This window comes from Pelodiscus sinensis, chromosome 1 (genome assembly GCF_052426305.1).
Source record: "Pelodiscus sinensis isolate ZL-2025 chromosome 1, ASM5242630v1, whole genome shotgun sequence".
Lineage (NCBI taxonomy): Eukaryota > Metazoa > Chordata > Testudines > Trionychidae > Pelodiscus > Pelodiscus sinensis.
This window is the reverse complement of record NC_143052.1, coordinates 278,715,091-278,742,658: the sequence shown is the minus strand read 5'-3', so window position 1 is coordinate 278,742,658 and position 27,568 is coordinate 278,715,091. Positions and strand designations below refer to the sequence as shown.

Here is a 27,568-nt window from a genome sequence, read left to right as displayed (position 1 = left end):
AGAAGTGCCAAGGAATACATTTAAATTGAATGTGAATCTTGAAACATTACCTTCTCTTAACCAATACTTAATCTAGTCTTCAACATTTATAAAGTCAAAAAGCCCCGCGCATGCGCCGTGGCGCCACCGCACATACGCATGGCGTCACTGTGCATGTGCCATGGCAAAGGGGGGGTCCCGCGGAATTATGCTGCCCGGGGCCCCACAAAATGGTCATCTGCCCCTGATAAAGTCAAATCAGGTCCATCTGCTGCATTCTGTGTTGGCAAGACAGTAGACTCCTTCATAAACATCTAAGATCAGTCAGGAGGTTTAAAGAGGGAATACATGAGTATTAAAAAAAAAGATGTTGAGGACAACATTAATCAAAGAACCAATGGACGTAAAGACAAGAAATTCTTTAATTGCCAATCTATCTATGCTAGGACTCTGTGCAACAAACAACAACTGGAATTGCTTACTTAAGAGCATCGATTTGATCTAGTTGGTATTACTGAAACCAGGTGGAATGATTCAAACGAATGGGTTGTTAAACTTCAATGTGTTACAGTGTAAGAAAGAAGGATAGAGAGAGCAAAAGGGTAGGAGGATTAGCACTTTATGTCAAAAATGGCATTACCTAGTTCTGAGTCACTAAACTTGGAAGAAAAGTACTTGAATGTTTATGGATAAAAATTAAGCAAAAGAAGTGGCATCAACTGGTGTCTGTAATAAACCACCGAATTACAGTAAGGATCAGGATGACAACCTCCTTATGCACTTGTCTACACTTATGTATGAAACAAAAGCTGTGCAATCATGTGTAATTTCAATTTGAGTGACGTATGCTACAGGTCTCAGGCTGAAGTGTTAAAATATCCTTGGAACTTTTAAATATTATAGATGATAATTTCCAAACTCAAAATGTGTTATAGCAGGCACGGAAGAATTCTTTATTAGACTTTTTCCTAACAGATCACAGAACCAAAAATTAATGATAGCATAGGTATAAATGTTTGTGATTTCATGTATAATGTGAAAGCAAAACAAAGTTGTAATTTATATATACACTTTAAAAAATATATATTAGGAACAAATATTATCCTGAAAATTATCTATGACTAGATGGAAGTAATAGAAATACAAATAATAATTCAGAAGTGTTAAAGAAATAGTTAGGTTCTTTATGTGGGAAAATCCAAATGATAGAATCTGAGTATGTGGTGATAACACTCTTTCCATTCTACAAGTATCTCAGGACACCACCACAATCAGACTTTTTTTTTAATGTCATCTGGTCCAGAGAGAATTCTTGAATAAAAGAGGTGATGTAGGAGATTACTGGACTATTAGTATTGATTTTCAACAAGTCTTGGAGCACTGGGAAAGTTCCAAAGGAGTAGAAGAAAGCTAATGTTATGCCAATTTTTTAAAAGGTAAGAGGGATGATCTGGATAATTATAGGCCTGTCAGCCAGACATTCATCCTGGGCAAGAAAATAGAGTGGCTTTCACAGGACTTGATAAATGAAGTAGTAAAAGAGTATAATGTAATTAATGAAAATCAACATGGGTTTATGGAAAATGGACCCTATCAAACTCACTTGATATCTTCCAACACCTCCCCCCCCCCCATGAGATGACAAATTTGGTTGATAAAAGTAATAATATTGAAATAATGAACTCAGACTTCTGCAAGGAATTTGATTTGATAATGCACAGCATTTTGATTAAAAAACTAAACTGATATACAGTTAACAAAGCACACAAATGTATTAACATGTATTAAAAAGTAACTGATAGGTGTCAAAATTTAACTGTAAACATGAAATCATCATCGAGCAGGTGTGCTTCTAGTGGGGTGCTGTGTGATCTGTACTTGAATTTATTCCATTTAGCATTTTTATCAATTATATGGAAGAAAGCGTAAATTCATAACTGATAAAATATTCAGAGGATTCCCCAATTGAGGAAGTGGTAAATAATGAAAATAACAAGTCACCGATTCAGAACATTCTGAATTGTTAGGTAAGCAGGGTGCAAGCAAACAACATGCCTTTTAATACAGCTAAATGTAATGTGCACACCTAAAAATAAGTATGCCTCACATTCTTTGTAGTATGGAGGATTCTGTCCTGGAAATCAGTGATTATGAAAAAGTTTTGAGGGTCACAGTGGATCACTTAAATTACATCAGCTCCCACTGTGACACTTTGGCCAAAAGAGATAAAGCAATCCTGGGATGCAGAAACCGTGGAATATTCAGTAGGACCAGAGAAGTTATTTTAGCTTTGTATTTGTCACTGATATGATCATTGCCAGGATATGATGTCCAGTTCTGATGCTCAGCATTCACAAAGGATGTTGATCAGTTGCAGAAGATTCAGAGAAGAGCCATAAGAATGATTTTAAGATTAGAAAATGTGAGTTGGTGATAGATTCAAAGAGCTTAATCTGATTAGTTTAACCAAAAGAAGGTGAAGGAATGACTTGCTTGCAATCTTTAGGTATCTACATGGGGAACTCATATTTAATATAATGGGCTATTCAATCTACCAAAGTGTAACGCTATCCAATGGATGGAATTGAAACTAGTCATATTTAGAAGAGAAATAAGTATCACATTTTGGAACAATATATTAATTTATAATTTTTAAATCAAGGTTGGACATTTTTTTCCTAAAAGAATATGCTCTAAGGATTATTTTGGGGTGACCTTCCTTGCAGGCATAAATCACTCTTGATAGAAGATCAGACTACATGATGACAGTGGCCTTGGAAACTCAGACTCTATGAAGAAGATGATCTTCATTTCTACAATCTTTAATCCCAGATCTAAGACTAGTCAGCTGTAACAAAAGAGTGAAGCTAGTGGAAATTCTCCAATTAACTTTGCTAAAAGTTGAAGTGGGTGTTAAATAAGTAAGTGATGGCCAGCACTGATACAGCATTAATCTGATATAGAACACAATGCTTTCCGCATATCCCAGCATGCTCTCCAGATTTTATCGTCCATGTCATATTGAGATAAGTAGGTCCCTCAACACTTGGATATGCTATACTGGAAGCAATATATTTTTTTAATAAGGCATAGCACATACACTCTGGTATTAACAGAGAAAACAATGGCAGGTTGAATAATTGTGAAATTGGCACGGTAATACAGTTTGAACATGCTTTGATAATTCTAGGACTTAATGTGAAAATCTCCACAAAATGAGCCTCAAGTTAGTCAACAGACAAGAATAATTGATGTACATAGAGGTAATGATGAGGTATATTCAATATAACATGATTGCTTAAAAATAAATTATGTACCTCAAGCTAAGACATCCATACAATGGGAAACAGCCAAAACTTTATTAAGGAACAAACTAATCTCTCTCAGCCTAGTGTAAAAGATTACATGTGGCATGTATGGAAGAACTAAATTAATGACTAAAACCTCTAGAACCACACCATAAAAAGTCCCCTAAGGTCTAGTAAAAAAAAGAATCAAAAGGCAATAGGGTAAATCAAAGCACTAAAAGTCTGCAAAACACAGCTGTCGATTAGCAGTATTAGATTGTTTTGTTATGAAAAAGAAAAAAGTCATTGGCACAGACACTAAAAATAAAGAAAATGTAATAAGAATGTAAACTGTAATAGGTGACACTGTTTTAGACACTCTGACATTTAAATACAAGTTTTCAATCAAAATCTATTCAAGATTTTGCTTTGAAAGTGGTGTTTAATTTTTTTAAATTTTGAATAAATCTTGTGTTGATTTTAATTTTTTATGGAAAAACAAACCGGCTTTTTCAATTAGTTAATGTTCCTTGAAGTTGCCTCTGTTTTGAAACTGACAATACAATGTTAGATGAAATGTTGATTTTTTTAAGGGGAAAACAATGGGCATATTCACAATAATAGCCCTCATCTTTAACCAGATGTCATTACTTATAAGAGATGTTTTTGTTTTAGAAGACATAACTGAATGTGTTCCACATGTCTGTGCCTGCCATTTCTATTTTCACTTCTGTTAATTACCTACTTATCAATACATTCAATTATTCTTAAAATATTGGTCATTGTGTAATTATTTCATGAAAATAGATAATTTTCTCCTATAGTAGAATACTTCCATTGGATGTATTTGTAAAGACTGAGACACAATATATATTCATCTAAGTTTTCACAGCTAGAATTACTTGAAGATATACTATTTGAAAATTTAGGAGAATATTTTCTGTGTCTGACTCTTTACAAATCCAGTCAGGGGGAAATATCTCTTTTCAATAATGTCTTTTAAAACAAAAACTTTTATAAGTAATTAAATCTGTTCTTTTGACCCACTTGTCTTAAACATTCTCTAGCTCTCTTTTAATCTCTCCCATTTGTTCTCAGTCATGATTAATGTCAATGTTAATGAAGAGGTAAAATTCAGGCACCAAAAAAGTCAATGATAGTTTTTGCCTATTATATTAAAGGGACCAGGATTTCTTCCAAGGTGAAGATAATGATGGAGCAAAGGAAAGATGCATCTACTTTCTGAGCCCACCCCTTGTGACATCACAATAAACCCCATTAAACATTAAAAGCATTTATTAGCAGCTTGATTTATGTGGAGATTTTCCTCTTTTCCTTTCTATTTTCTGGCAGTGAACTCTTTTACTTAGGTAAATTAGAATCAGTTTCATGAATTTGAATGATTATATCGACAAATGGTTGTCATGCCAAATTTTATTATTTTAGTCAATTTGATTTAGTTGAGGATATGATTCTAGATAATTAAGTCATTATTGGTTAAAATGCATATTTCACTAGCAAAGTTGATTGGCTCCTTTTGGAGGGGCTCAGGGCAGGGGGCTGAGGAGGTGGGGAATGGGTTAGTCAGGGCAGAGGCTTGGGGATGTAGGAGACTCAGGACAGAAGGCTGGGGACTACAGGAGTCAGGGTTAGGAAATGAGGAAGAGCTCAGGGCAGGGGGTGTTGGAGTCAGAGCAGAGGGTCAGGAATTTCGGGGGCCTAGGTGAGGGGTTAGAGAGCTCAGGGCAGAAGATGGGTGTGGTTGCCGGCTTCTCCCTGAGGCAGCAGGTGGAGGGTGTTCTGGGGCAGTGCTGGGGGTGGGGCACGTAGCCTAGAATGCTGGAGGAACATAATGTTTCTTTAAGTTATGAGGAAGCTGCATACCGAATCTGGTGGTTCTAGTGCTTACAATTTAGGAGGAGTTCTTGGATAAACAGACTCACAGATGGGCACACAAACTTTCTAAAACATATAGTAGATTCAAGTTTTTCCAAATTTGGAAACTGAATATAAAATGTCAGAGAAACAATTCAGTAAGACAAATTCCCATTATTCCCTCCATAAGCTGTTTCATTCCTTGACAAAGTTCTATCATCTAGGTTTGAAAGCTTTTGTTTCCACATAGTTACTCTGGTGATACATACTTCTCCTTTGAATACAACTGTATGGGTTTTTCTATTTTTGTATCTATGAGGGAAAATACTCATCAGTTTGGGAGAATAACAAGGTATGAATTTTAATGAAGACATGTAAAACAACAAAATCTTCTATCACCTTCACCAGTGTGAAGAAACTTTTTCTTGTATGTTTGAATTGTTGTACTTACTATATTTTGCTGCTGCTGCTGCTGCTTTGAGAGAAAAGGGAGGAAATTTTAAGCCTTAAAATTCTTTTTCAATACCACTTGTACAGTATTTCTTGGCTATCATAGAAGAATACTAATGAACCTAAAGGCTCAGTGTTGGACATTGCATTATCCCCCAGTTCTATAACCAGACAATAGAGGGATCCAAAATAAACCTTGTACAGAAAAAGAAAGAACCGTCTGTAGGAGGAAGACATATGGCAGTAGCATCCAGCCAGAATGGAGGGGTTCTGGGACTCTTATCTTTTAGGGACCCACACTAAGGGTCTGGTTTTAGAACTGCTGATTTGATCTTTTGTATTGCAATTTAATAGAGATGTGCCCAGGGTATTTCAGTTTCTGGCAGAACTAGTAAAGTTACACAGAATGTAAAAAGTTGGAATTCACTGAAGGATTGGAGTCTGTACAGCCAGATGCTTAGCATGCCTTCAGCACTTACCTGAAAGCTTGTGATACAGACATTGTATGCTACAAGACTGAGAAGACTAAACAGTACCACACACAGAGAGAGAACCCTGTTTTGATGTGCCAAAAGCAAAATCAAGAAAATGCCTTTTCAATTCAACAAATGATATGAGCAAAACTGGAAATACTGAATAAATGTATGGATTATTGATGCAGTCACCATTTCTCTTTCTCCCACATATCATTTAGTTAAACATGCTGAAAATGCCTGATAAATAAGTAGACAAAATAGGGAATTCCTATACTCCTGAGCATCTTATTTCAAAGCAAGTTCTTGGAATTTAAAACATAGCCTAAAGGAAGTGATAATGCCAAAAGATCAGAAGCAAATATCCAGATAAGAAAGGACTGTGTAGGGCAGCCAAAGTAAAGAGATGTTTTATAACTCATCAACTTCTCAAATGGAGGATAGGGGTGATAAAGAATATTTCTGCAATCTTAAATTGAGTAAATTCAAGAACAGAAAAGTTCAGAAAATCTGGTATTTTACTAAAGTGCATAGGGTATGAGTGAATAGCTTTTTTCTATAATTTTTGTGAGCACAAGACTAGTGAGACAGTATTCACCAATGTAACAATCATCGCATGTCTGAATACATTATTCAGAAATGTAACATTCATCAGGTTTCTTCATAAGATTTAATATTTTAATTCACTGAAAAGTTCTGGATAAAGGCAGGTAAGATTATACCTCTACATATGTGGTGGTGTTATGCTTGCTTTCATTCCTTTCTTTGTTTGATGGGCCAACTGCAAAGTTGATCCTGCAGGAATAGACATGCTCAAGCAGATTTCCCTACAGCACAAATCTGCCAATTTTCAATCATTACTTGTGCTAATGTGTGCCAGGTTCAAAATGCGAGCTTTCCTTAAAAACCCTCAATCTTGTTTTCTACCTTAAGCAGTGTTCCTTTGCATTTGGCAGGGAGGAAAGTTCAATCGATAGGGACAGTGCACTTTATGATAAGGCAGAAATTTGGGCAAGTTGAAGTTCTGTTCTAACCCCTATACAAACCCAACACCCTCCCCAGGATGGTAATACTTTTTGTCATCCACATTTTGTCTGATATAGTTGCATGGTCTTTGGGTCATAGACTACTTATAGCTATGAGAATCTAATCTTCGGTGGCACCTTAGGCAATACTGAAATACCAGTCTGTAATCAAATATTGCTTCCTCCAACACAGAGAGCTAAGCATCATTGAGGGGGGAAGGGGTTGTTGTTTTGTTTTAACGTGGAGTTCATTTATTTCAACTTGTGAACTCTGTGCTTTACTCTAAGTTTCCATATATATTACTCTGGTTTAGAAACCATCCTGGTCTCTTAAACCCCTTGTCCTACAGGAAGTCTATTCTGTGTTTGTGTGAAATATAACTTCTGTAAAATTTCAAATACATAGGCTTGCTCTGTTTCCAGAGCCTGTGGACAACTAATAATCCTCTTTCCCCTTCCACTTAAAGTCATCCAATTGATCAGTAAAGAATACATTCAGAATGTTTATAGATAGATGATCTTAAAGACATCATCTTACCACTTAAACCACACTGATGCTATGTCTATACTACACACATACAGACAACTATATCCAGGGAACGTGTCCACTTTTTTAGATCAGTTTCCAAAAAAGCAGGCCTACTCTTTCGGAAGCCCTGTATTCCTCATTTTATTTTATGAGGAATAAGGGCTCTTCCAAAAGAGGAGATTTTTCCCACATTTGGCCCCATGTAGATGGGCCAAATGTCAGAAAAGCCTCTTCCGAAAAAAGAATCAGAAAAAGGTATGCAAATTACAGTTCGTAATTTGCATACCTTTTTCTGAAAAATAACCGCAATGTAGTCATAGCCTGGGTCACATTTTCAGTGTCTCCTTCACAATATCTCCTTCAACACAACATTTCCCTTCTCGAAACGTATCACATGCCTGCACCTCTCTGCACACTGGAAGGATATAGGAGGCTGAAAAGACACAAAGGTTTTTATTTTGAGAGTGGGGTAGCTCTGAAATGCTCTCCTGGAAACAATCCAAAATGGAAATTGCAATAGACCTCACACCAGTATTAACTATCCATAGACTACAATATATTTGTAAAAGAGGAAGCCAGAAACAGCATGGTTTACATGGTCTAGTTAGGAGAAGAGAGAACATTTATAACTGTATTGGGAGGCCCCATTCTCTTCCCTTTTGTAAAGTTCACTTCTCATGAAATCAAATCATATGCTATTAGAAAACAACTTGAAAAAATATCTGAAAACAGTTTTTGTGGGGAGAATGTTTGTATTTAAGTTTAACAGATGCTGTACAGTTCTATGTCTTCAGCCGATAAAATAATGTATCTGTTCATATGTTGATTTTCAACATTTGGATTTATTTATTTGCAAAACACAAATTACCAACAAGCACAACAAACACTAGAAAAAAAAGGGAGTATATGTGTTTGACAATGATTTGCACTTAAGAAAATATAGCTAGATCCAAAAGGACACACAACTAAATACATATATCACAAATATCTTATTATTTATCTGAAAAAAGCTGCATCCAAAATAATTACCCCAACTGCCCTGCAAGTTATGTATATTCACATGGACACAGGGAGACGGGAGTGTAACTTACAATTTCAGTATGCATCCAAGGTAGCCTTAGCACATTTAAATTTAGGTCTGAGCATTTATATGTGTTTGTTAATTAAAAAATAAACAAAAAAACCTCCCACTTTAATCCCAAACCCAGCATTCAGTATCCTTGTGGTGCAATTAAATGAAATTTTAACCCAGAGAGAGCTTAAAACATATGGAATGCTTCTGATGACTGGCAAGAATATAGTTACAGAATCTCCTTAATGGCTTCCAAATTTTGGTCATGATTCACAGAGACACTTAAATGTATGATTAAGTCCCATTGATTTCAGAGGAATTAAATACATGCTCAAGTGCTGTCATGAATAGGAGTTTCATGCTGTTGAAAAATATTTCTACTTAAATACAGAAAAATATAATACAGTCAATGATCACAGATAAGCTCCTTGTGTGTTCTTGCATCCTGAATGACAAAGCAGTCCCCAAGGTAGTTCTCTGGGTAGTGTAAGTTACACTGACACCCAGGTTGGTCTCTGGCCAGTTCATGGAGCAGATGAATGGAAAATGGGCATTTGAGCCATATTTCTCACTATATATAGGGAGAAACTTGAAAAACAACAAATAGTCTAGCAGCATCTTAAAGACTCACAAAACATATAGATGACATCATGAGTTTTCGTGGGTGCAGCCTACTTCTGAATAACATGTTTTGTTGTTCTCTAAGGTACTGCTAAACTATTCGTTGTTTTTCAGGTTCTTCCAGTTACAGACTAACTCAGTTACCCCTCTGAAGCATATATACGGAGAACAGATGTCCCATTTTAAAGGGACAGTCTTGCAGGTGTCCCTACCTTTTCTTAAAAATGGGCAAATTGTCTCATATTTTCTGTCTCTCCCCTCCCATCTGTACTGGTAGGTCCTATTGCCAGCCGGCTTCTTGCTCGCCACCTGCCCATCCACCAGCAGTAAGTGGTGGGGGTCCTGTGGCTGACAATGGGGATAGGGATGCAAAGCTGGCCATCAGGCAAAGCTGTAGTGTGTGAGACCAGCTGATCCATCAGTGCAGTCTCTGCTTCATGTCTCTGCTGCCAGCATGTCCCCCTTCAGCCCCTGTCCCAGTCCCAGCCAGCACTGGATGCTTGCTGCAGTGGTTGGTGAGTGCAAGCAGGTAGTGGCTGGTTACATATTCCTCTGCTTCCCATCCATCAGTGCTTGATATACTTCCCTTCTCACTGTCCTCTCCCTACTGTGCCCCTTCAGCACTATCCCTCACAGCAGGGTGTGTCCTGCTCCCAGAACTGGGCAGAGAACTAGCCGCTGGTCAGATCATTCATCTCACCAACAGCCTGGCTGGCAGGCTCCTTCCTCCCTCACTCCAATTCTGGCTGGTCTGTCAGCATTGAAAAATTCAAGACCCTCTGGCCTGGAAAGCTAGCTAGAAAGAGCTGAGTCCTGCATGTGCCAAATACCTACAGAGCTCTGGAGTGGGGGGAGGAAGGAAGCTATTTCCAGCTTGTTAGTGCCCCAGCTCTTCAGCATCCCTCCAGGCAGGGGTTTAGCACCCTCTTTACATGCTGCCCTGCCCTAGGTCCTGCCCCCAGGCAGGATGGGTCGGCTCTGTTCCCTACGCACCCTCCTCTACTGAGCCATCTCTCTGGATGGTTAGCTGAAGTCCCTGCAGTCAGATTGCCTGGGCCCTGATGCACAAAGCATCCTAAAAAATCAACCCCTTCCTGTTTGTACTGGAGCCAGGGGAAGGGTGTCTGTGTCTGGGTTATGTCATGGAATACAGAAGCATGGAGGTCTTAGCTGCTTTTCCATGGGCAGGAAGGGACAAGCTGCTTTTAGCCAGCAGGGACAGGGAGGAGAGAAGAGATTATCTCTGCAAAGACACAGGCCACACTCTGTGCAGGAAGCAGCTCTTGTCCCTTCCCTTCTGCCTACTGCTGAAAGGCTGCTTCTGGCCATGTTCTGGTGTTAACCCTCACGGAAATTTGTGAGGGGAGGCATGGCCTTGTGTCCCCCCCCCCCCCCCCACACACACACACATACACATACACAGGTGGCCTTGAGAAGACACAGTGCCAGGTTTCAGGAGAGGCAGGTCCACCTCAGGGACAAGCATGGAGGGTGGAGAGCACTGGGCAGGGAGGGTTTAGACAGGCAAGTTAACCTCCCTTCTTTTGTGTGAGAGAGGTACAGGAATATGCATGTATGTGTCACCTCTTCCCATTCAAACTTTAATGGTAAGAAGACAAATAAAAAGACTCCAGCTACTCAGTACTTTTTTAACAGAGGCTCAGTCAACTTGATGTTAATTTGAAAGTTTGTACTACATAGTTCTGACTGATTGCCACTGAACTCACTTGAATACAAGTAATTTTACCAGGTGTCCGATATTCATCATGGGGAAATATGGTCACCCTAACCATATATCCCCAAAGCTGTTCAGAGCCTAGCTCAGAATGATCCAATTTTCTGGTATTTCTCAGTGGTGAGGGAACCTCTAAGGAAGAAGTGGTACTTTAGTCTCCATACTCATTAATTGTTCAGCTCTTGCAGGAACAGTCTATATAAGGTGCATTGCCTTCTGAAATTTAATTTGAGACCATTTAATATAAAGTCTCCAGCAGTCATCAAATGCTATACATGAACAGCAGTCTAACTTATATCCTGATATGACAAATTATCCTCAAGTTATTATTCTAAGCTTTCTACCATGAAAATACATTAGTTTCATATCTCTGTAGAAAGCTTTTTTTGCATATCTGATGCCCAAGTCTTCGTTTTACATGTCAAAAATCAAAGCAAAAATTAGCCATAAATTCCTTTTGTTCAAATTTTGATTTTCTCTGAAAACAGAAAATATTCTTGTCTTGCTCATGTCATCTTTTTTTTATTGAGGTATCACTTCTATGTGTATTCACACACAATCTTGAGAACCTAATTTCATTTTTTCTTCAGGTGGAGATAAAAGAAACAGAATAAAAATATAAATCATACATTCAGTTGCTTTATTCCAGAATGAAAACTGACCTTGAAATTTATCGGTGTCTTCAGTACTTGTGAGTTACAGCTGTCTATCTTTCTCGAGGCATAATTTGACATTTCACAAAAATCACTGTAAATCTTCCATAGATTTAATGCTACCATTCTGGGGTTCTCAAGCCCTCTTCTGCACCCAATCTCCATCCCATGCCCTGCATTTCCTCCATTAATAGTGTGGCCACTATCAAATTCTTAGAATGGCCCCCCAACAAATGTTATTGCCCACCCCAATCTTAAAGGATAGCTGACAATCCCACAACAGCAGAAATCTTAGGTTTTCATGAATCACAAAAAGTAAGTGCAAATCTCCGAGTGGCTTTCCCCAGTCTTCGCAGTTCCATTCTGTGCCATCTTCATGCAGCTTTAAAAGTGGAACACTCAAATATGGTGCATGAGTATCTATGTTAAGATGTCCATGAATCTCTCTGTAAGGACTCAGTTTTTGAATAGTTTCAATTTTTATAATTGCCTCTGTTACTTGGGTAAGGTTAAATTCTTTCATCAAATATGTGCCCTACATGTGTCCCAGTTCCATTCAGTTGAATCTGAAATTGGTTCAGTTGTCTGTGGTCTTTTGCAGAATATTACACAGCTGTGTTGCTGCCCATTTTCACACTATATCAGCAGAACATCAACAATTACTTCAACGTCATCCATATCCTCAAAGATTCAGAATACTTTAGCACACTCTATTGTCCTGAAGCAGACACATATCTACCAGAAGGAGGAATGAAGATAAGGAATTTTGAGCTTTATCTACCAAGTCATACTTGCCAAAAATTCTCAGTTTCCAAATACCATTCATATCCAAGAGATTGGGGAATGCAGCAACCACCTCATTGGAGGCTTGATCCCATGCCATTAAACTCAATGGGAGCTTTGCTTTAATTAGAATAAACACCCTCGTTCTCATTTGGGTTTACTTTTCGCTGTAAAGATTCACCTGGTTTCATTTGCTCCGTACAATACAAATGTGACACAGGAGTCCTTGGTGGGAACTGATGTTTGGGCCTTAGATAACATGAGCCAGAGCAAGCAAGAGGGTTGAGTTTCTGTCACATGGCAGGGGATAATATCAACAAACCATGCTGCCAATTGCTACATTGTTCATACTGACATATTATTTTGGGCTCCAGAGTGGGACTGGATCGGGCCCGACAACAGGGGAGAGGAGAGGGGCAAAGAGTCAAATGCCCCAGCCCTGGCAACTGAAAAGGGCCCAGGGCTCCTAGATGCCACTGCTGCTACTGCAGAAGCGGCAGTTGCCAGAACCTCAGGCTCATAAAGTCGCTGCCAGATCCCTACACAGTTCACTCTGAGCAGCGCTGAGGGCCGCCTTGGGGTGGGGAGGAGAGGCTAGCTCCAGCCCTGCCCTTTCCACAGACCCAGAGCCATTTCCTCCCCACCTTACCAAGTGGTCCGCCAAGTCTGTTGACCCCATTGGATTGGATTGGTGTTGTCTACTGGTCTAGTCAATAACCACTCACAATCAACTTCCACAAGAGGATACTAATGCTTAGCTTACCCTCGTGAAACATGGTTATGTACAAAGACAAAAAATAATAGATCTTCCATTTATTTTAGGGAGACAGAGGATGTGTACATGTGAGAGTGCCATATCCAGCCTATGCAGGGTGTTACAAAGAGGAGGGAGAAAATTTTTGTTCTCCTTGGCCTCTGAGGATAGGACAAGAAGCAATGGACTTAAACTGCAGCAAGGGAGGTTTAGGCTGGACATTAGGAAAAACCTCTTAACTGTCAGGGTGGTTAAACACTGGAATACATTGCCTAGGGGGGGGTTGTGGAATCTCCATCACTGAAGATATTTAAGAGCAGGTCAGACAGACATCTATTGGGGTGATCTAGACAGTTTCTTGGTCCTGCCATGAGGGCAGGGGACTGGACTCAATGACCTCTCAAGGTCCCTTGCAGTCCTAGTATTTTATGATTCTATGATTCCAGAGGGATTTAAATGTTTCAGCAACAGTCCGGATTTTCATCAAGACAGGTAAGATAGTTCAGTAGAAAGCATGATCTGGCACACGTTAATTTGCTACGCTGTGCACATTGTGATTAATTTTTGTTTGTGTGTATCACTTTGTAGTGTATAAATACATCTGTGGCCTTTTACATTCCAACTATGGTGTGACTTAATCACTAGCTTGATTTAAATTGGGGGTAGTGGAGGGTGTCGGAGCAATAAGCCTCCCAGTGAGTAAGCCAAGCTTTTTCAGAAATTCATCTGTGTTAAATATCCATTGTTTTTTTTCCCTATGTCTGATATTTGTGGGTTTGTAACATTATAATGTATGCTAATGAATGATGCTGTGATAAGCTTGCTAATGTTTTTCACCACTGCTTGACAATAGTGGCATTATGTGATGTGGCTGCAGGCAGGGGAAACAAGAGCAATGTAAAACAGAAAACAAAACCTAGATGTCAATTTGGCATCAGATCAAAGCTGTGGACTTTTAACCACTGCAGCTGCCTCAGCTTCAGTTAACCTCTCGCTGATCTCCCCAAATAGGATTTCATCTAAAGCACCAAATTAAAAACTGAGACTGAGGGCTAGTTCTGTAAATTGAAAAGTGTACAAATGAATTGTTGGCAAACACACTTGGCAGCTGTCAGCCTTCTAAAGCTTCTGATCTGTGTCACGGTATTAGTAGGTGGGGCTCGGGGTAGATTTAGTGGGGTAAAATATAAGGATTATTTTTACCTCATTTCAGAGAAATCTACAGCAGACCATGAGGGACTATGTTAATAGATTTACCGATTCTGGCAACAGTATAGCATAATGAACGAAGTATAGTGGAGATCATTAAAAAAATGACTTGCCATAAATCCCTTTGATATGGAACATGCTATTGCACCAGAGAACTCTGCAAAAACAGCAATGCTTTCTAACCATATTCACTTCCCTCCACACCTCTTCATGGCTGCTGCATTTGTGCACATATACTCTGTGCATATAAGCCCGAAGGACCTCAAAGAGTTAAAGGATGGCATGAATCAGTAAATTCTTAACAAGGCTACTCTATATGTGACAAATACTCCAGCTCCAAACAAGCACGGTGATAAGTGCAGCTGGCTGACAAAGGATTGATTGTTTTAATTTGGCACTGATGAAACATTCTGTGGAATAAAACTCCTCCCCACCCCCCCATGCATACCTTTTGTCTTTAAAATCTGCTGGCTACGGATCCTGTCCCCTACACTCATAGGTAAACTCTCAACAACTACAGGTTGGACATCCCTTGTCCAGCACCCTTGGGACCTGACCCATCCCAAATGAGGGAATTTGCTGGATATGGGGAGGTCCCCTGTCACTCGCTTCCCAGGATACTCCTCTTCCCTGCAGCTGGCTCCACTCTGGCCCCACTGCCACTGGACTTTAGTCTCCAGGGCTTGGACTTGGGCTCCGGCCCACTGGGGCTCCATAGAGACTGAGCTCCCCAGCTGCTATGGCCCCGCATCTCCCCCGCCCAACCGGAAATCCCCAGGGACAGAGTTTGCTGGCTGCCCTGCTTCTGCCACGCTCTGCTGGGGCCCCCAGGTACAGGGCTTGCCAGCTGCCCCAATTGTGCTATCCCCCAGGGATGAGGCTCGGTGGTCCTGCTTTTGCTGCACTCTGCTGGGGATCCTTGGGACGGGGCTTTCCAGCTGCCCCACCTTTGCCACATTCTGCCCGGATCCCCAGGGAGAGGGTTTGCCAGCTGCCCTTCTTTTGCTGCTGGCTGCCCCGCCCAGCCAGGGCTCCCCAGAGATGGGGCTTGCTGGTGCCATTCTCAGGTTCCAGGGCTCTCTAATGCAGCAACATCTATGGTCCTGCCAGACTACTTCACAGGTACCCCCCTCACTCACTCTCTTTTTAAGTGGTGACAATGTAGTTATTTTCCACATATGAAAAGAGAAATCCCTTTAGTTTGGGGAATAGAGACAAAGAAAATCTGTGAAGTAGTGGTCTAACAATTGACATCACAGATCCAAATCCCCCACGAAAAATACAAACTCGGATATAAATAACAGGATGCAACAAACAAAAATGCCTTCATGATTTCTTATTCATACATTAGTGACATAAGTAGTCTGGTAATGTAGAGACACAAGTCCCAGAAGATCTTTCATCACAGGATCCCCAAATTCACACACACTGTACTTAAATGGCATTATTTTTTTCACTACACTTGTTGTTGGCCAAATGTAAACAGTTTTTAAATCTCTCAAGTAGCTGGCGGGAGGAACACAAAATGTCATTTTGGATATTGAGTCCCAGTGTTCAGCTATACTTTGGCCAGCATTGACATGAGATAGGTTTAAAGTTTTCCTTGCCATTGATTGTGCAAAAATATGTTCAGAATATGAAAATTTCTCAGTGTCCTAAGAAACAGATCTCCAGCATAGATGTTTTGAATGCATCTATATACCACAGCAGCCTATCCAAAATATACTACTCCTTCTCTACAAGAAAGAGGAAAAGATCACAATAAAATTGGCCAGGAATATGAATGATCTTTGTTCTCACATCCATGATGAGACAGTTTCAGACATTTGAAAAATCAGACTCAGATAACAACTTCATAACTCAAGGATCCCCAATTTTAATTTTTTTTGCAGACATTCTAGTCCCTTGCTCAGCCCTCAAGGCCCACCCCTAAAACCCTTCCCTCAAGACTGTATCCATACCCCTTCTCTTCCCTGCCTTTTTCTTCCCCCTCCTCCAACCGCAACCTACCCGCATTCTTCCCCTGCCCTCTCAGTGCCTCTTGCACACTGGTGTTCAGAAGGCACTGGGAGGAACGGGAAAGAGTTGAGGTAGGAAGGGGAGGCATTGATTAGCAGGTCTGGTGGACCCTCCTCCTCCTCCCATTGTGCCCTCATGTATCTCCAAGAGTCTGTGGATCCCAGTTTAAGCAGTGCTGCTACAGAGTATATATCAGTGAACAACAACTCCCTGCCACATGGAAATTACAAGGTACACTATACAATTTTCCGTATTCCCTCCCTTGCTCCATTTTATTGTGTGTAAAAATGCCCACAATCAAACATACTTTGGGTCTATCTCAGTGTATACATATTTCAGCATTATGTACAGAAAGCAAGAGCATGCCCAGCGCTCATTAATATTTAGACTAAATATATTCAGATACATTTTACTACCTTTTTGTTCTGCTTCATTACAAACAGAATGGATAATAAATAGAGCAATTTACCATGTGAGCACAAACCTACAACACATCAAAATGAGACTTTTTTTCCTAAATGAATTATTTTAATATTAAAATAGTGTTAACACATGAGTTTATAGAACAATAGCTATCCCTATTTATGAAAATAAATATGATCAAAAGGCCTATATTTCTACACCCAAAGTAGGGGATTATCAAAGAATCGTTTACACTCCTCTGACTTGCTATGCCTCTGTTATTTGCAGCATGTAAGATATCACTGCCTCAGACTCACCCCTCGTGAAAGAAAACAGACAGAACAAGGGACAAAAGGAACCATCCTAGGGTTATGTCTACACTACGTGTTGTGTCAGAAGAGGCAATACAAATGAAGCGCTGATTAGCATTTTGAGCGTCATTTGCATAATCATTCCAATCCATTTTTGTGCAAGAGGTTTTTGCGTAAAAACATGCAGTGTTGATGTCCATTTTGCAGAAAACCTTATGCCCAGGAGAGACATAAGGATCTTGCACAAAAAGGAGATTTTGTGAAAAACAGACACATCCACACTGCTTGTTTTTGCAAAACTTCTTGCACAAAACCGGATCGGACTAGATTATGCAAATGAAGCATGATAAAATGTAGTAGTGTAGACATAGCCTGGGAGAGGTATTCTTCAAGGAGTGCTCTCCAGTTGTTTTTTCTTACCAATACAGCAGTTAGAGGGGCAATCTCATAAACCTCACAGGCCCACTGGAAGCCACAGGAGGCTCACTGGGACTATCAATATCTTCATTGGCTTTGGCTCTCCAATAACCGTGACTTCTCTCCAGAAGCTTGCCTCCTGTGAAACCACACTGACAGGACTTCTAAAGCTCATGGATGCTTTGGGGAGCCTTCTTTAATGGGAAACAGCTCAAACTGTGGGAGAATGTGGGCAATACAACCTGGCTAACATTGCACAGAAGCACTGGTGGAAAGAAGTTCAAGGAACATCCCCCCTCCCTTTCCAGCACACTGAAGCCGGGCACAATACAGAAGTAGCGTGTCTTTGAGCAGAAGTTAATGTACCCAATTATACTCCATGGACCCAAGGGCCCAAAGGTTTACCCTGCTTGACTCTGAGAGCTGCTACTAGCATCTGGCAGCAGGCACAAAAGAGAATATATGATGCTGCTTTCAAAAGCAAGTATAAGGAAATCTGTGCAGCACTTGGGTGTCGTGCAGAATCAATGCCAAGGTAGAAGGTCTCATCATAGCCCCAGCAATGCCAGAGGCAGCAAGGCCACAATTACATTGGATTGTCAGGTTTTAAATCCACATCACGGTTAATCAAAAATGCACATATTTTATTGTTGATCACAAAAATCAGATATGCAAAATTTCTATTAAATCACAAACTCATATCCTTCTGCCAGTGCAGCAGTCTCCTGACAGACCAGATAACAGATTTTAAAATGATATTGGTTAAAACACCAAGACGATGTAATACATTACATACATACGAAGATATACCTATCTCATAGAACTAGAAAGGATCTTAAGAGGTTACTGAGTCCAGTCCCCTGCCCTCACAGCAGGACCAAGTACCATCCCTGAATGATTTGCCCCAGATCCCTAAATGGCCCCCTTGAGAATTGAACTCACAATATTAGATTTAACAGGCCAATGCTCAAACTGCTGAGCTATTGTTTCCCATTAAAGGAGGTCCCCAAATTAATTATAATTACTAATACTGCACTTACAAATTGTAGATAACCAGGAAAACCACATTACTTTAGTGGTTGGTAGAGAAAAAATAAAAATATATTTAAACCGATAATGATAGAGAAAAGGATTCACCAGCTATTTAATTCAGTACCAAAACTCCTACATTGAGTCTTCATTAGGAAGAAAAGTGTGTGCTTTGCCTTGTGTTAATTAGTTAGTAACTGCGGGTACGTCTACACTGCATCCCTAGTTTGAACTAGGGATGCAAATGGAGACAACCGAAGTAGTTAATGAAGCGGGGATTTAAATATCCCGCGCTCCATTAACATGATCTCGCCGGCGCGCTAGTTCGAATCACAGCTGATTCGAACCAGGAAGCGCGCGCCGGGACGCGTTAGTTCGGACTAAAGCCCTTAGTCCGAACTAATGTTACTCCTCAAAAAATGAGGCTTTAGTCCGAACTAACGCGTCCCGGCGCGCGCTTCCTGGTTCGAATCAGCTGTGATTCGAACTAGCGCGCCGGCGAGATCATGTTAATGGAGCGCGGGATATTTAAATCCCCGCTTCATTAACTACTTCGGTTGTCTCCATTTGCATCCCTAGTTCGAACTAGGGATGCAGTGTAGACGTACCCTGCGGTAGCATCTACCCTAAGAAATAGGGATGTGATTTCTCTGCTTGTGTACTCATAGTCATGACATCTCTCACTTGCCTGAAACTGGTGGGTATGTACTAGGGATGTTAAATATCAGTTAACTGAATAATCGCGTAACCTCATGAATTCTTATTGGTTAGTCCAGTGTTTCTCAAAGTGGTCTGCGAAACCACTTTGAGAAACATGCTAACTGGCCACACCGGTGTGGCTCTCCTTGGCTACAAACGGGAGCCAATGGGAGCTGCAAGGTTCCATGGCTGCAGCATCGGTAAGTAAAGAAACCGGTGAAGCCAATTAACAGCTTTCCCAGGGTGGTTTTGCAGACCACTTTGAGAAACACTGGGTTAGTCGACTATTCTAAGTCCTCAGGGGTGGGGCAGGAAGCCAGTGTGCTCCGGCCCCAATCCTGAGGAGCCCCCTGCCACTGTATCATAGGCAGCAGCGTGGGGTGCCAGGGGGGAGCTGGTCCATAAGGGGAGCCAGTTTAAAAACCAGCTCCCCTCACCGATCAGCTGCCTGTCATCCTGCGCTGCTGCCTCTGATACAGAGACATTTGGAAAATAAAATGAAAAAAGGACGTGCTTCATGTAAATCATTGCTTGGGGGTGGGGCTGGAGTTGAGAGGTTCCATATGTAGGCTGCCCTGGGGAAAGATGATTACTCTAGTCCTCTTTCACCACAGCAACTTGGGGCCTCTCCATGTCTGCTGCAGCTCCAATGGGTACAGCCATGGAAGAAGTGCTTGTCCTCTGGCTGGGGCAGATCCAGGTTAGGCTGGCTGAGAACCACAGAAGGACCATCTGTCTCTCCTCCCCAGCAACCTGGACAGCTCCAGGTTGGGTGCCCCTCCCCTAATCCCAGCACAGAGTTGCTATGGCTGGGGGAGGAGGAGGTTTGAGGCATCCCTGCCCAGAGCCTGATCACAGAGCTGCCAAAGCTGGGGGAAGGGAAGACATTCGCTCACTGGCCCAGAACAGAGCTGCTACAGCAACTCTGTGCTAAGGCTGGAGGGCAGAGGTGGAACTCTGTGCACCCATCCTGAGTCCCTGCCTTCTCTGAGCCCACCTGGTCTCTTCTGCTTTGTTTTATGAGAAGCAATCCCATTCGAGATGCAGCCCATCTTCCTGGTACAACCAAACCCTTACGTTGCTTTATGTCGTAGTAAGAGGAAGCTGTATATCAAATTTGGTGGTCCTAGCTTTTACTGATTAGGAGGAGTTCTTGAACAGACAAACAGGCTCTCTTAAATATATAGTGACTGGATTGCCACTTGCACTCCACACCAACACAAGGAAGTGAACTGAAAAATAAGCCCTTCATTTATACTCCTGCATGAGCTACCAGACCTGTCATGGCCATGGACATAGCTAAGATACCCAGACTGCAGGAAAGACCAGCAAATCCCTCTTCCTTATACCTTAGACAAGGAGGAAGCAAGGAGGGACTGTATTTCTGAGAAGTGTCTCTAAAAGTACAATGTCTCCCCATACTAAAACAAAATACAGGACTATGTAGCACTTTAAAGACTAACAAGATGGTTTATTAGATGATGAGCTTTCGTGGGCCAGACCCACTTCCTCAGATCAAATAGTGGAAGAAAATACAGGCAGTCCCCGGGTTACGTATAAGATAGGGACTGTAGGTTTGTTCTTAAGTTGAATTTGTATGTAAGTCGGAACTGGTACATATTGTAGGGGAAACTCTAGCCAAACATTTCTCCAGAGCTCAGTTTTATTCTCCCACCCCTCACTTCCCTCAGTCCTTTATTCTCAAGCTGAGGTATCTGCTGAGAAAAGCCGCTCCGCGTCTCCCAGGTCTGCTGGGTGGGGCGCTAGCTTCGCGTCTCCATGGTCTGCTAGGGGGAAAAGCAGCTAGTGCGGGGTTGCCTCACCCCATTTGTAAGTAGGGATCCGATGTAAGTCGGATCCATGTAACACGGGGACTGCCTGTAGTCATAACCATATATACCAAAGGATACAATTTTAAAAAATGAACACATATGAAAAGGACAAATCACATTTCAGAACAGAAGGGGGATGCAGGGGGGCGGGAGGAAGGTAAATGTCTGTGAACTAATGGTATTAGAGGTGATAATTGGGGAAGCTATCTTTGTAATGGGTAAGGTAGTTGGCATCTTTGTTGAGCCCCCCGCGGAGAGTGTCGAATGTTAGCATGAATGACAGTTCAGAGGATTCCCTTTCAAGTGCAGATTTGAAAGTCTTCTGGAGTAGGATGCATGTAATTAGGTCGTTGAGACAGTGTCCTTTCTGGTTGAAATGGCAAGAAACTCTTTTTTCTTTGTGATTCTCTCTAATATCTGTTTTGTGGGCATTGATCCTTTGGCGAAGTGTCTGAGACGACACTCTCCGCGGGGGGGGGGGGGGGCTCAACAAAGACACCAACTACCTTACCCATTACAAAGATAGCTTCCCCAATTATCACCTCTAATATCATTAACTCACAGACATTTACCTTCCTTCCCCCCCCCCCCATCCCCCTTCTGTTCTGAAATGTGATTTGTCCTTTTCATATGTGTTCATTTTTTTTAATTGTATCCTTTGGTATATATGGTTGTGACTATTTTCTTCCACTATTTGATCTGAAGAAGTGGGTCTGACCCACGAAAGCTCATCATCTAATAAACCATCTTGTTAGTCTTTAAAGTGCTACATAGTCCTGTATTTTCTTTCAGCTACACCAGTCTAACACGGCTACATATCTATCACTATTCCCCATACTAAAGAGAGAGACAAAGATGAACACACTTCTACACTGTAAACATATATCACAAGGATTGCATATACTGTAAATATACACTTATGCCCACTAGCACATCACCCAAACATGTCAGCTAGAAAACCAAGGAGTTATAAAATTATATTGCGACACAAGAACAGATCTGCTTTCACTTCAAAAGGGCACTTCATTTTCCATATGCCATTTCATGTGCTTCTGCCATACATCTGACTCATGGCAAACATAAAATGGTTGGATTCACTATCATCTATAGGCTGGAACAAGTTTCATTTTAATCACATCAACCCCTATCTAAAATAGGGGATAAGTTCGAATTAAGATACGCAACTTCAGCTATGTTAATTGCATAGCTGAAGTCGAAGTATCTTAACTTGACTTTTGGCACTGTCCACACTGGAAGAAGTCAAAGGGAGAACACTCACCCTCCCTTCGACTTTCCTTACTCCTTTTAGGAGTAGGACTCCCAGCATTGACAGAAGTTCCCTTTCCATTTGAATTAGCATGTCTTCACTAGAACCACCAATCTGAACCCTGGAAGATAAACTGCGGCTGCTTCGATCTTATCTGTAGTGCAGACAAGGCCCAAGCGAGCAAACCTATGGGAAAACCTCAAGGGGAGGTGAATGAACCAAAAGGGTGAGTTAACTGTGCACTACTAATTAGGGAGAAAAAATGGAACTAACCCCCTCCAAACGTCTTAGTTGTTCTGTATCACTGGTACCATTTGGAAACAGAGAATAACACCTTGTAGGCCAGCATCTGCATGAATTCATATTGCAGCTTATTCTTAATGACAACTATAATTAAAAAGACTAGCTTACTTTTAAAAAGAAATTAAAACCTAATTAAAATTAAATAAAATCAGTGGCCATTCTCATGATTTTTCTTAAATTCCTTAATTTAGGGAAAACAAATAAGCATGCACTTACACACATTACTATATATTTATTGCTAGCTAGTAAATCTGTTGTGAAATGTGATATCAACAAACATACAAGTATCATTTTCACAACAGAATTAGTCAGCCCTGGCAAGCCGGGGGATAAATTAAGCCCTGGATAGGGAGCAGGAGAAGGCAGGGAGTGGCAAAGGTGATGGTTGAGGAAAGCAGCCATATACACATCCCCAACGGGGCCTAATTTCTGGATGTCCCACACAAGCCTGTAAGGAAAGTCTTACTCCATTTAAGCCTCAACACAGGTAGTGCTTAATTGTGCCATGGCTAGCTAGGGTGTGATCCAGCACTTACAGACTTGGGAATTCATGGCCTCAGCACCTCTGGGTTTGCTGCATCAGTTATAAATGTAAAAAATAAAATTGCTTGAGCCCCACAACACAATTGCTTGAGCATTGACATCTCTTTCATTAAAAATTAAGCACTGAGCACAGGTATATAAGGTGATAGCCATTCAAGACTACTGAGACTTGTGGTAGAACAAGGTACTATTTAGTGAGCCAGACTGTGACCACCTTAATCTTACTGGTGAGAAGATCTAAAATCCATGGGATTACTCATGTGAGTAATTGCTCATCAGTGTAAGAGTGGTAGAAGTAGATACATAATAATTTTGTTCAAATTAAAACAAGAAAGTACTAGGGTTGTCAAACAGTTAAAAAACCCATCGTTAATCATGCAATTAATCATGCTATTAACAATAAAATATCATTTATTTACAAATTTGGGTATTTTCTACATTTTCCAATATATTTATACTATGTTGTAATTGAAATAAAGCCTACAGTGCTCAGTTTATTTTTATTTTAGATTACCTATATCTGCACTCTAAAAAAACCCTCCAAAAGACATACTATTTTTCAATTCCTTCCTTACAATATTGCAATACAATCTCTTTAACCTGAAAGTTGAACTTAGAAATGTATAATTATGTACAAAAATAACTGCGTTCAAAAAAATGCAACAACAGTGTATAACATTAGATTGTACAAGTCCATTCAGTCCTACTTCTTGTTCAGCCAATAGCTCAAACAGGTATGTTCATGGGAGCTAATGCCTCCTGCTTCTTGTTTACAATGTCATGTTAAAGTAAGAACAGGCATTTACATGGCAGAGTAATAGCTGGCATCACAATGTATTTATGTGCCAGATGTGCTAAAGATTCAGATGTCCCTGCATGCTTCAACCACCATTCCAGAGTACATGGGGCCATGCTGATGATGGCTTCTGCTTGATAATGATCCAAAATAGTATGGACTGAAATGAACAGTACATGTTAATTTTCATCATCTGAATCAGATGCCACCAGTAGACAGCTGGTTTTCTTTTTTTCTTTTTGGGAGGGGAAAAGGGGGTTTGGGTTCTGAAGTTTCCATATCAGTTTGTCACAGTTTTAAGATTTCTGATAGCATGCACCACACCTTGTGTCTCTCAGATTTTGGGAGGCACTTCAGATTCTTAAACCTTGGGTCAATTGCTGTAACTATCTTTAGAAATCTCAGATTGGTAACTTCTTTGTGTTTTGTCAAATCTGCAGTGAAAGTGTTCTTAAAAAGAACAATTTGTCATGAGTCATTATCCAAGACTGCTGTAACATGAAATATATGGCAGAATGCAAGTAAAAGAGCAGGAAAAATATAATTATCCTCCAATGATTTCAGTCATAAATTTAATTAACACATTATTTGTTTAATGGGCATGATCAGCATGGAAGCACGTATTCAGGAATGGTGTTTAAAGCATAAAGAATAATACAAAAGGCACATAAATACCTTGAAATGCCAACAATAAAAGTACTATGTGAATGCCTGATATTTTAAATAAGAAGCAGGCAGCATTATCCCCCATAAATGTAAACAAACTTTTTTTATTGATTGGCTGAACAAGAAGTAGGTCTCAGTGGACTTGTACAATCTAATGTCTTACATTGTTTTGTTTTGAGTGCAGTTATGTAAGAAAAAAATTTACATTTGTATGTTGCACTTTTCTGATAAGTGAAAGAACTGAAATACTTGTATGAGGTGAATGAAAATAGTATGATTTATTTTATCATTTACTATGGAAATATTTGTAATAAAAATAATTACATAAAACACTATATACTTTGCCTTCTATGTTGTAAAGGAAATCAATATACTTGAAAATGTGGAAAAGCTTCAAAAATATTCAATAAATTTCAATTGGTATTTTATTGTTTATTAATGCAATTAAAGCTGTGATTAATTGTGATTATTTTTTTGAGTTAATCATTTAGGATGTCAGTGTGTAAATGACTACACGATTAACCAATAAGCCTGGACTTAGCGGTTAATACTGCTGACTACACATCTCCCCACTCGCCTTGCTGCCTCTATATCAGAGGCAGCAAGGGGGAAAGTGGGAACCAGTGCTCACAAGCACCAGACCTGCCTGCTCCTGCGCTGCTGCCTTTGATAGAGAGAAAGCAGCACGCAGAATGAGGAGGCAGGAGGGAGTCAAGGAGTGTGAGGAGCTGGTTTTTAAGCAGCTCTCCACTCATATCAGCTCTGCTACCTGCTGCTCCCCCTTCCTGCCTCCTACAGAAGTAATGGGGGCAGAGGCAGGCAGGAACTGGTGCCACCTCCTTCCTCCCCCCGCCCCTTCCGCGCTGCTGCCTCTATCAGAGCTCAGAGCCCTCACGAACAGGGGCTGCTGCCACAGAGCAGCTTCTGTCTGCGGCAGGCTTGGGCGCACCACAGACAGGGGTTGCTGCCACCCAGAGATGTATCCGTATCTGAGGCAGCAGCACAGGACAGCAGGTGGGAGCTGGTTTGTGCGGGGAGCTGGTTTTTAAACCAACTACCCTCTCAGACTGGCTCTGCCTGCCACCCAGTGCTGCTGCCTTGAATAGAGAGGTAGCAGAATGGGATCGCAGGGGGGGCTCCCTGGGAGTTGGGCCAGGATTGCACTGGCTGCCATTCTGGAGGTTGTTGAATAGTCATGTAGACACTAAAATGTGATGCTGTTACATGGCTATTTAATTATACACTAACATTGCTATTTATCACGTGAGTTAACTGTGATTAATCAACAGTCCTAAAAAGAACACATCTTCTTTCCTAAAGTAAATCTCAGCCACCTCACCAAAACCAAAAATGTTGGCTACTTATAGGGTATAAATTGCAGGGTCTCAAGTGTCAAAGTTTTTGAAAACATGGTTAAGACCGGGGTGGGGAACCTCCAGCATTCCGGATGCATGTGGTGTGTCAGGATTAGCTACTAGCAGACCACCAGACACTTTGTTTACTGGAGCGTCTGCAGGCACAGAGCACTACAGCTCCCAGTGGCCCTGGCTCAACCTTCCTGGAAAATGGGAGCTGCAGGAAGCAGCACGATGGCCATTGGGAGCTGCAAGGTAAACAATTGTCTGGTGGCCCACCAGTGGCTAACGGCTAACCCTAACAATATGCATCCAGCCTGTGGGCTGTAGTTTCCGCATCCTTCATTTAGACTTGCAGGAGAGTCAATTTCTGCTCCTGCCAAAGTGCATGGTCCTAGTTTACCACTGCCTTATTTCAGTTTTACCCCAGGGTGCTGCTATTGAAATCAACAGAGTGGCAACTGTGCAAAATTGCAGTAAACCAGTTGCTATCAGCCCCAAGGGAAGTTACAACATTTGACTTCAATGGCAACACAATATTTAACTTGTTTATAAATATATATATTTTGCTTATTTATTTCATTGATCTGATATCTTACCACCCATGGTTTGTCAGGGACCCAAATCTCCCACAAGTACTTCGGCATATCTCCAAAATTCAGTGCCTAAAAAGCAAGTAATATTTAAATAAAAATGTGTGTTACTTTTACTACAGATTTTCAGATATCCCACCACCCGTTGGCCCAGCATTGGCTCATATATAAAGCAGAAATATGGGTGAATCTCTGGCAGGGGAAGTGAAATAATTCTCTCTTGGGTGTTCAAGATTCTGAGAGCTTGTATCTTGATTATCCAAATACATGCTTGGTAACATTTGAAATGCTACAGCAAGCATCAATTTACTTCCTGAAGGCTGATATTACAACAACATATTGCATTTTGCTTTAATCTGGCAACAGCTTTTTCAAACTGCAGAGCAGGTACTTATTGTTCTGTTTAGTGAACTACCCACTGAAATTGCTAACTCATAATAAGAATAAATTTATTTTTTAATTTAATGCACTATTAAGCTTTTTATTAAGATATTATTAAATCAACCCTGAGACTTTAAAAAGCAAAACCAGCAGATCTTTAAAACTGCAATTAAAGTTGTGTTTAATATGGGAGCATTAATGGATGCTCATGCTCTGTTACTAACTGCTGAATATAAATAGCATTACATAGTTCAAATCCCTTTCTGGGTGTGGGACTGGGATACCTCAGAATAATCTGAATCCATATTTGTGGGATGAAAATTGCATCTGTGGGTTACATTCATGGGTTACAAAAGTTTGCTGAATCTTCAGTGCTGCATAATGCTGTAGGAAATGACTCTTTGGGATATTAATTTTGACAACAGATCAGTAGCGCCACAGTAATTTTAAACAGTTGTAAACAGGAAGAATTCATGTATTCTACTTGAGAATCAAAGGGTAGCCAGAAAA

The 27,568-nt window shown here is 40.6% G+C and overlaps 1 protein-coding gene across 1 annotated transcript in view; it reads right to left on the bottom strand.

The window, feature by feature from the left end:
- The window catches only part of PCDH9 (protocadherin 9), a 957,956-nt gene that overhangs the window by 502,338 nt on the left and 428,050 nt on the right, over positions 1–27,568 (bottom strand). Inside the window, exon 3 of the mRNA XM_075918917.2 lies at positions 26,684–26,749. Coding sequence (XP_075775032.1) covers positions 26,684–26,749 — 66 coding nt within the window. The remainder of the gene's footprint in view (positions 1–26,683; positions 26,750–27,568) is intronic.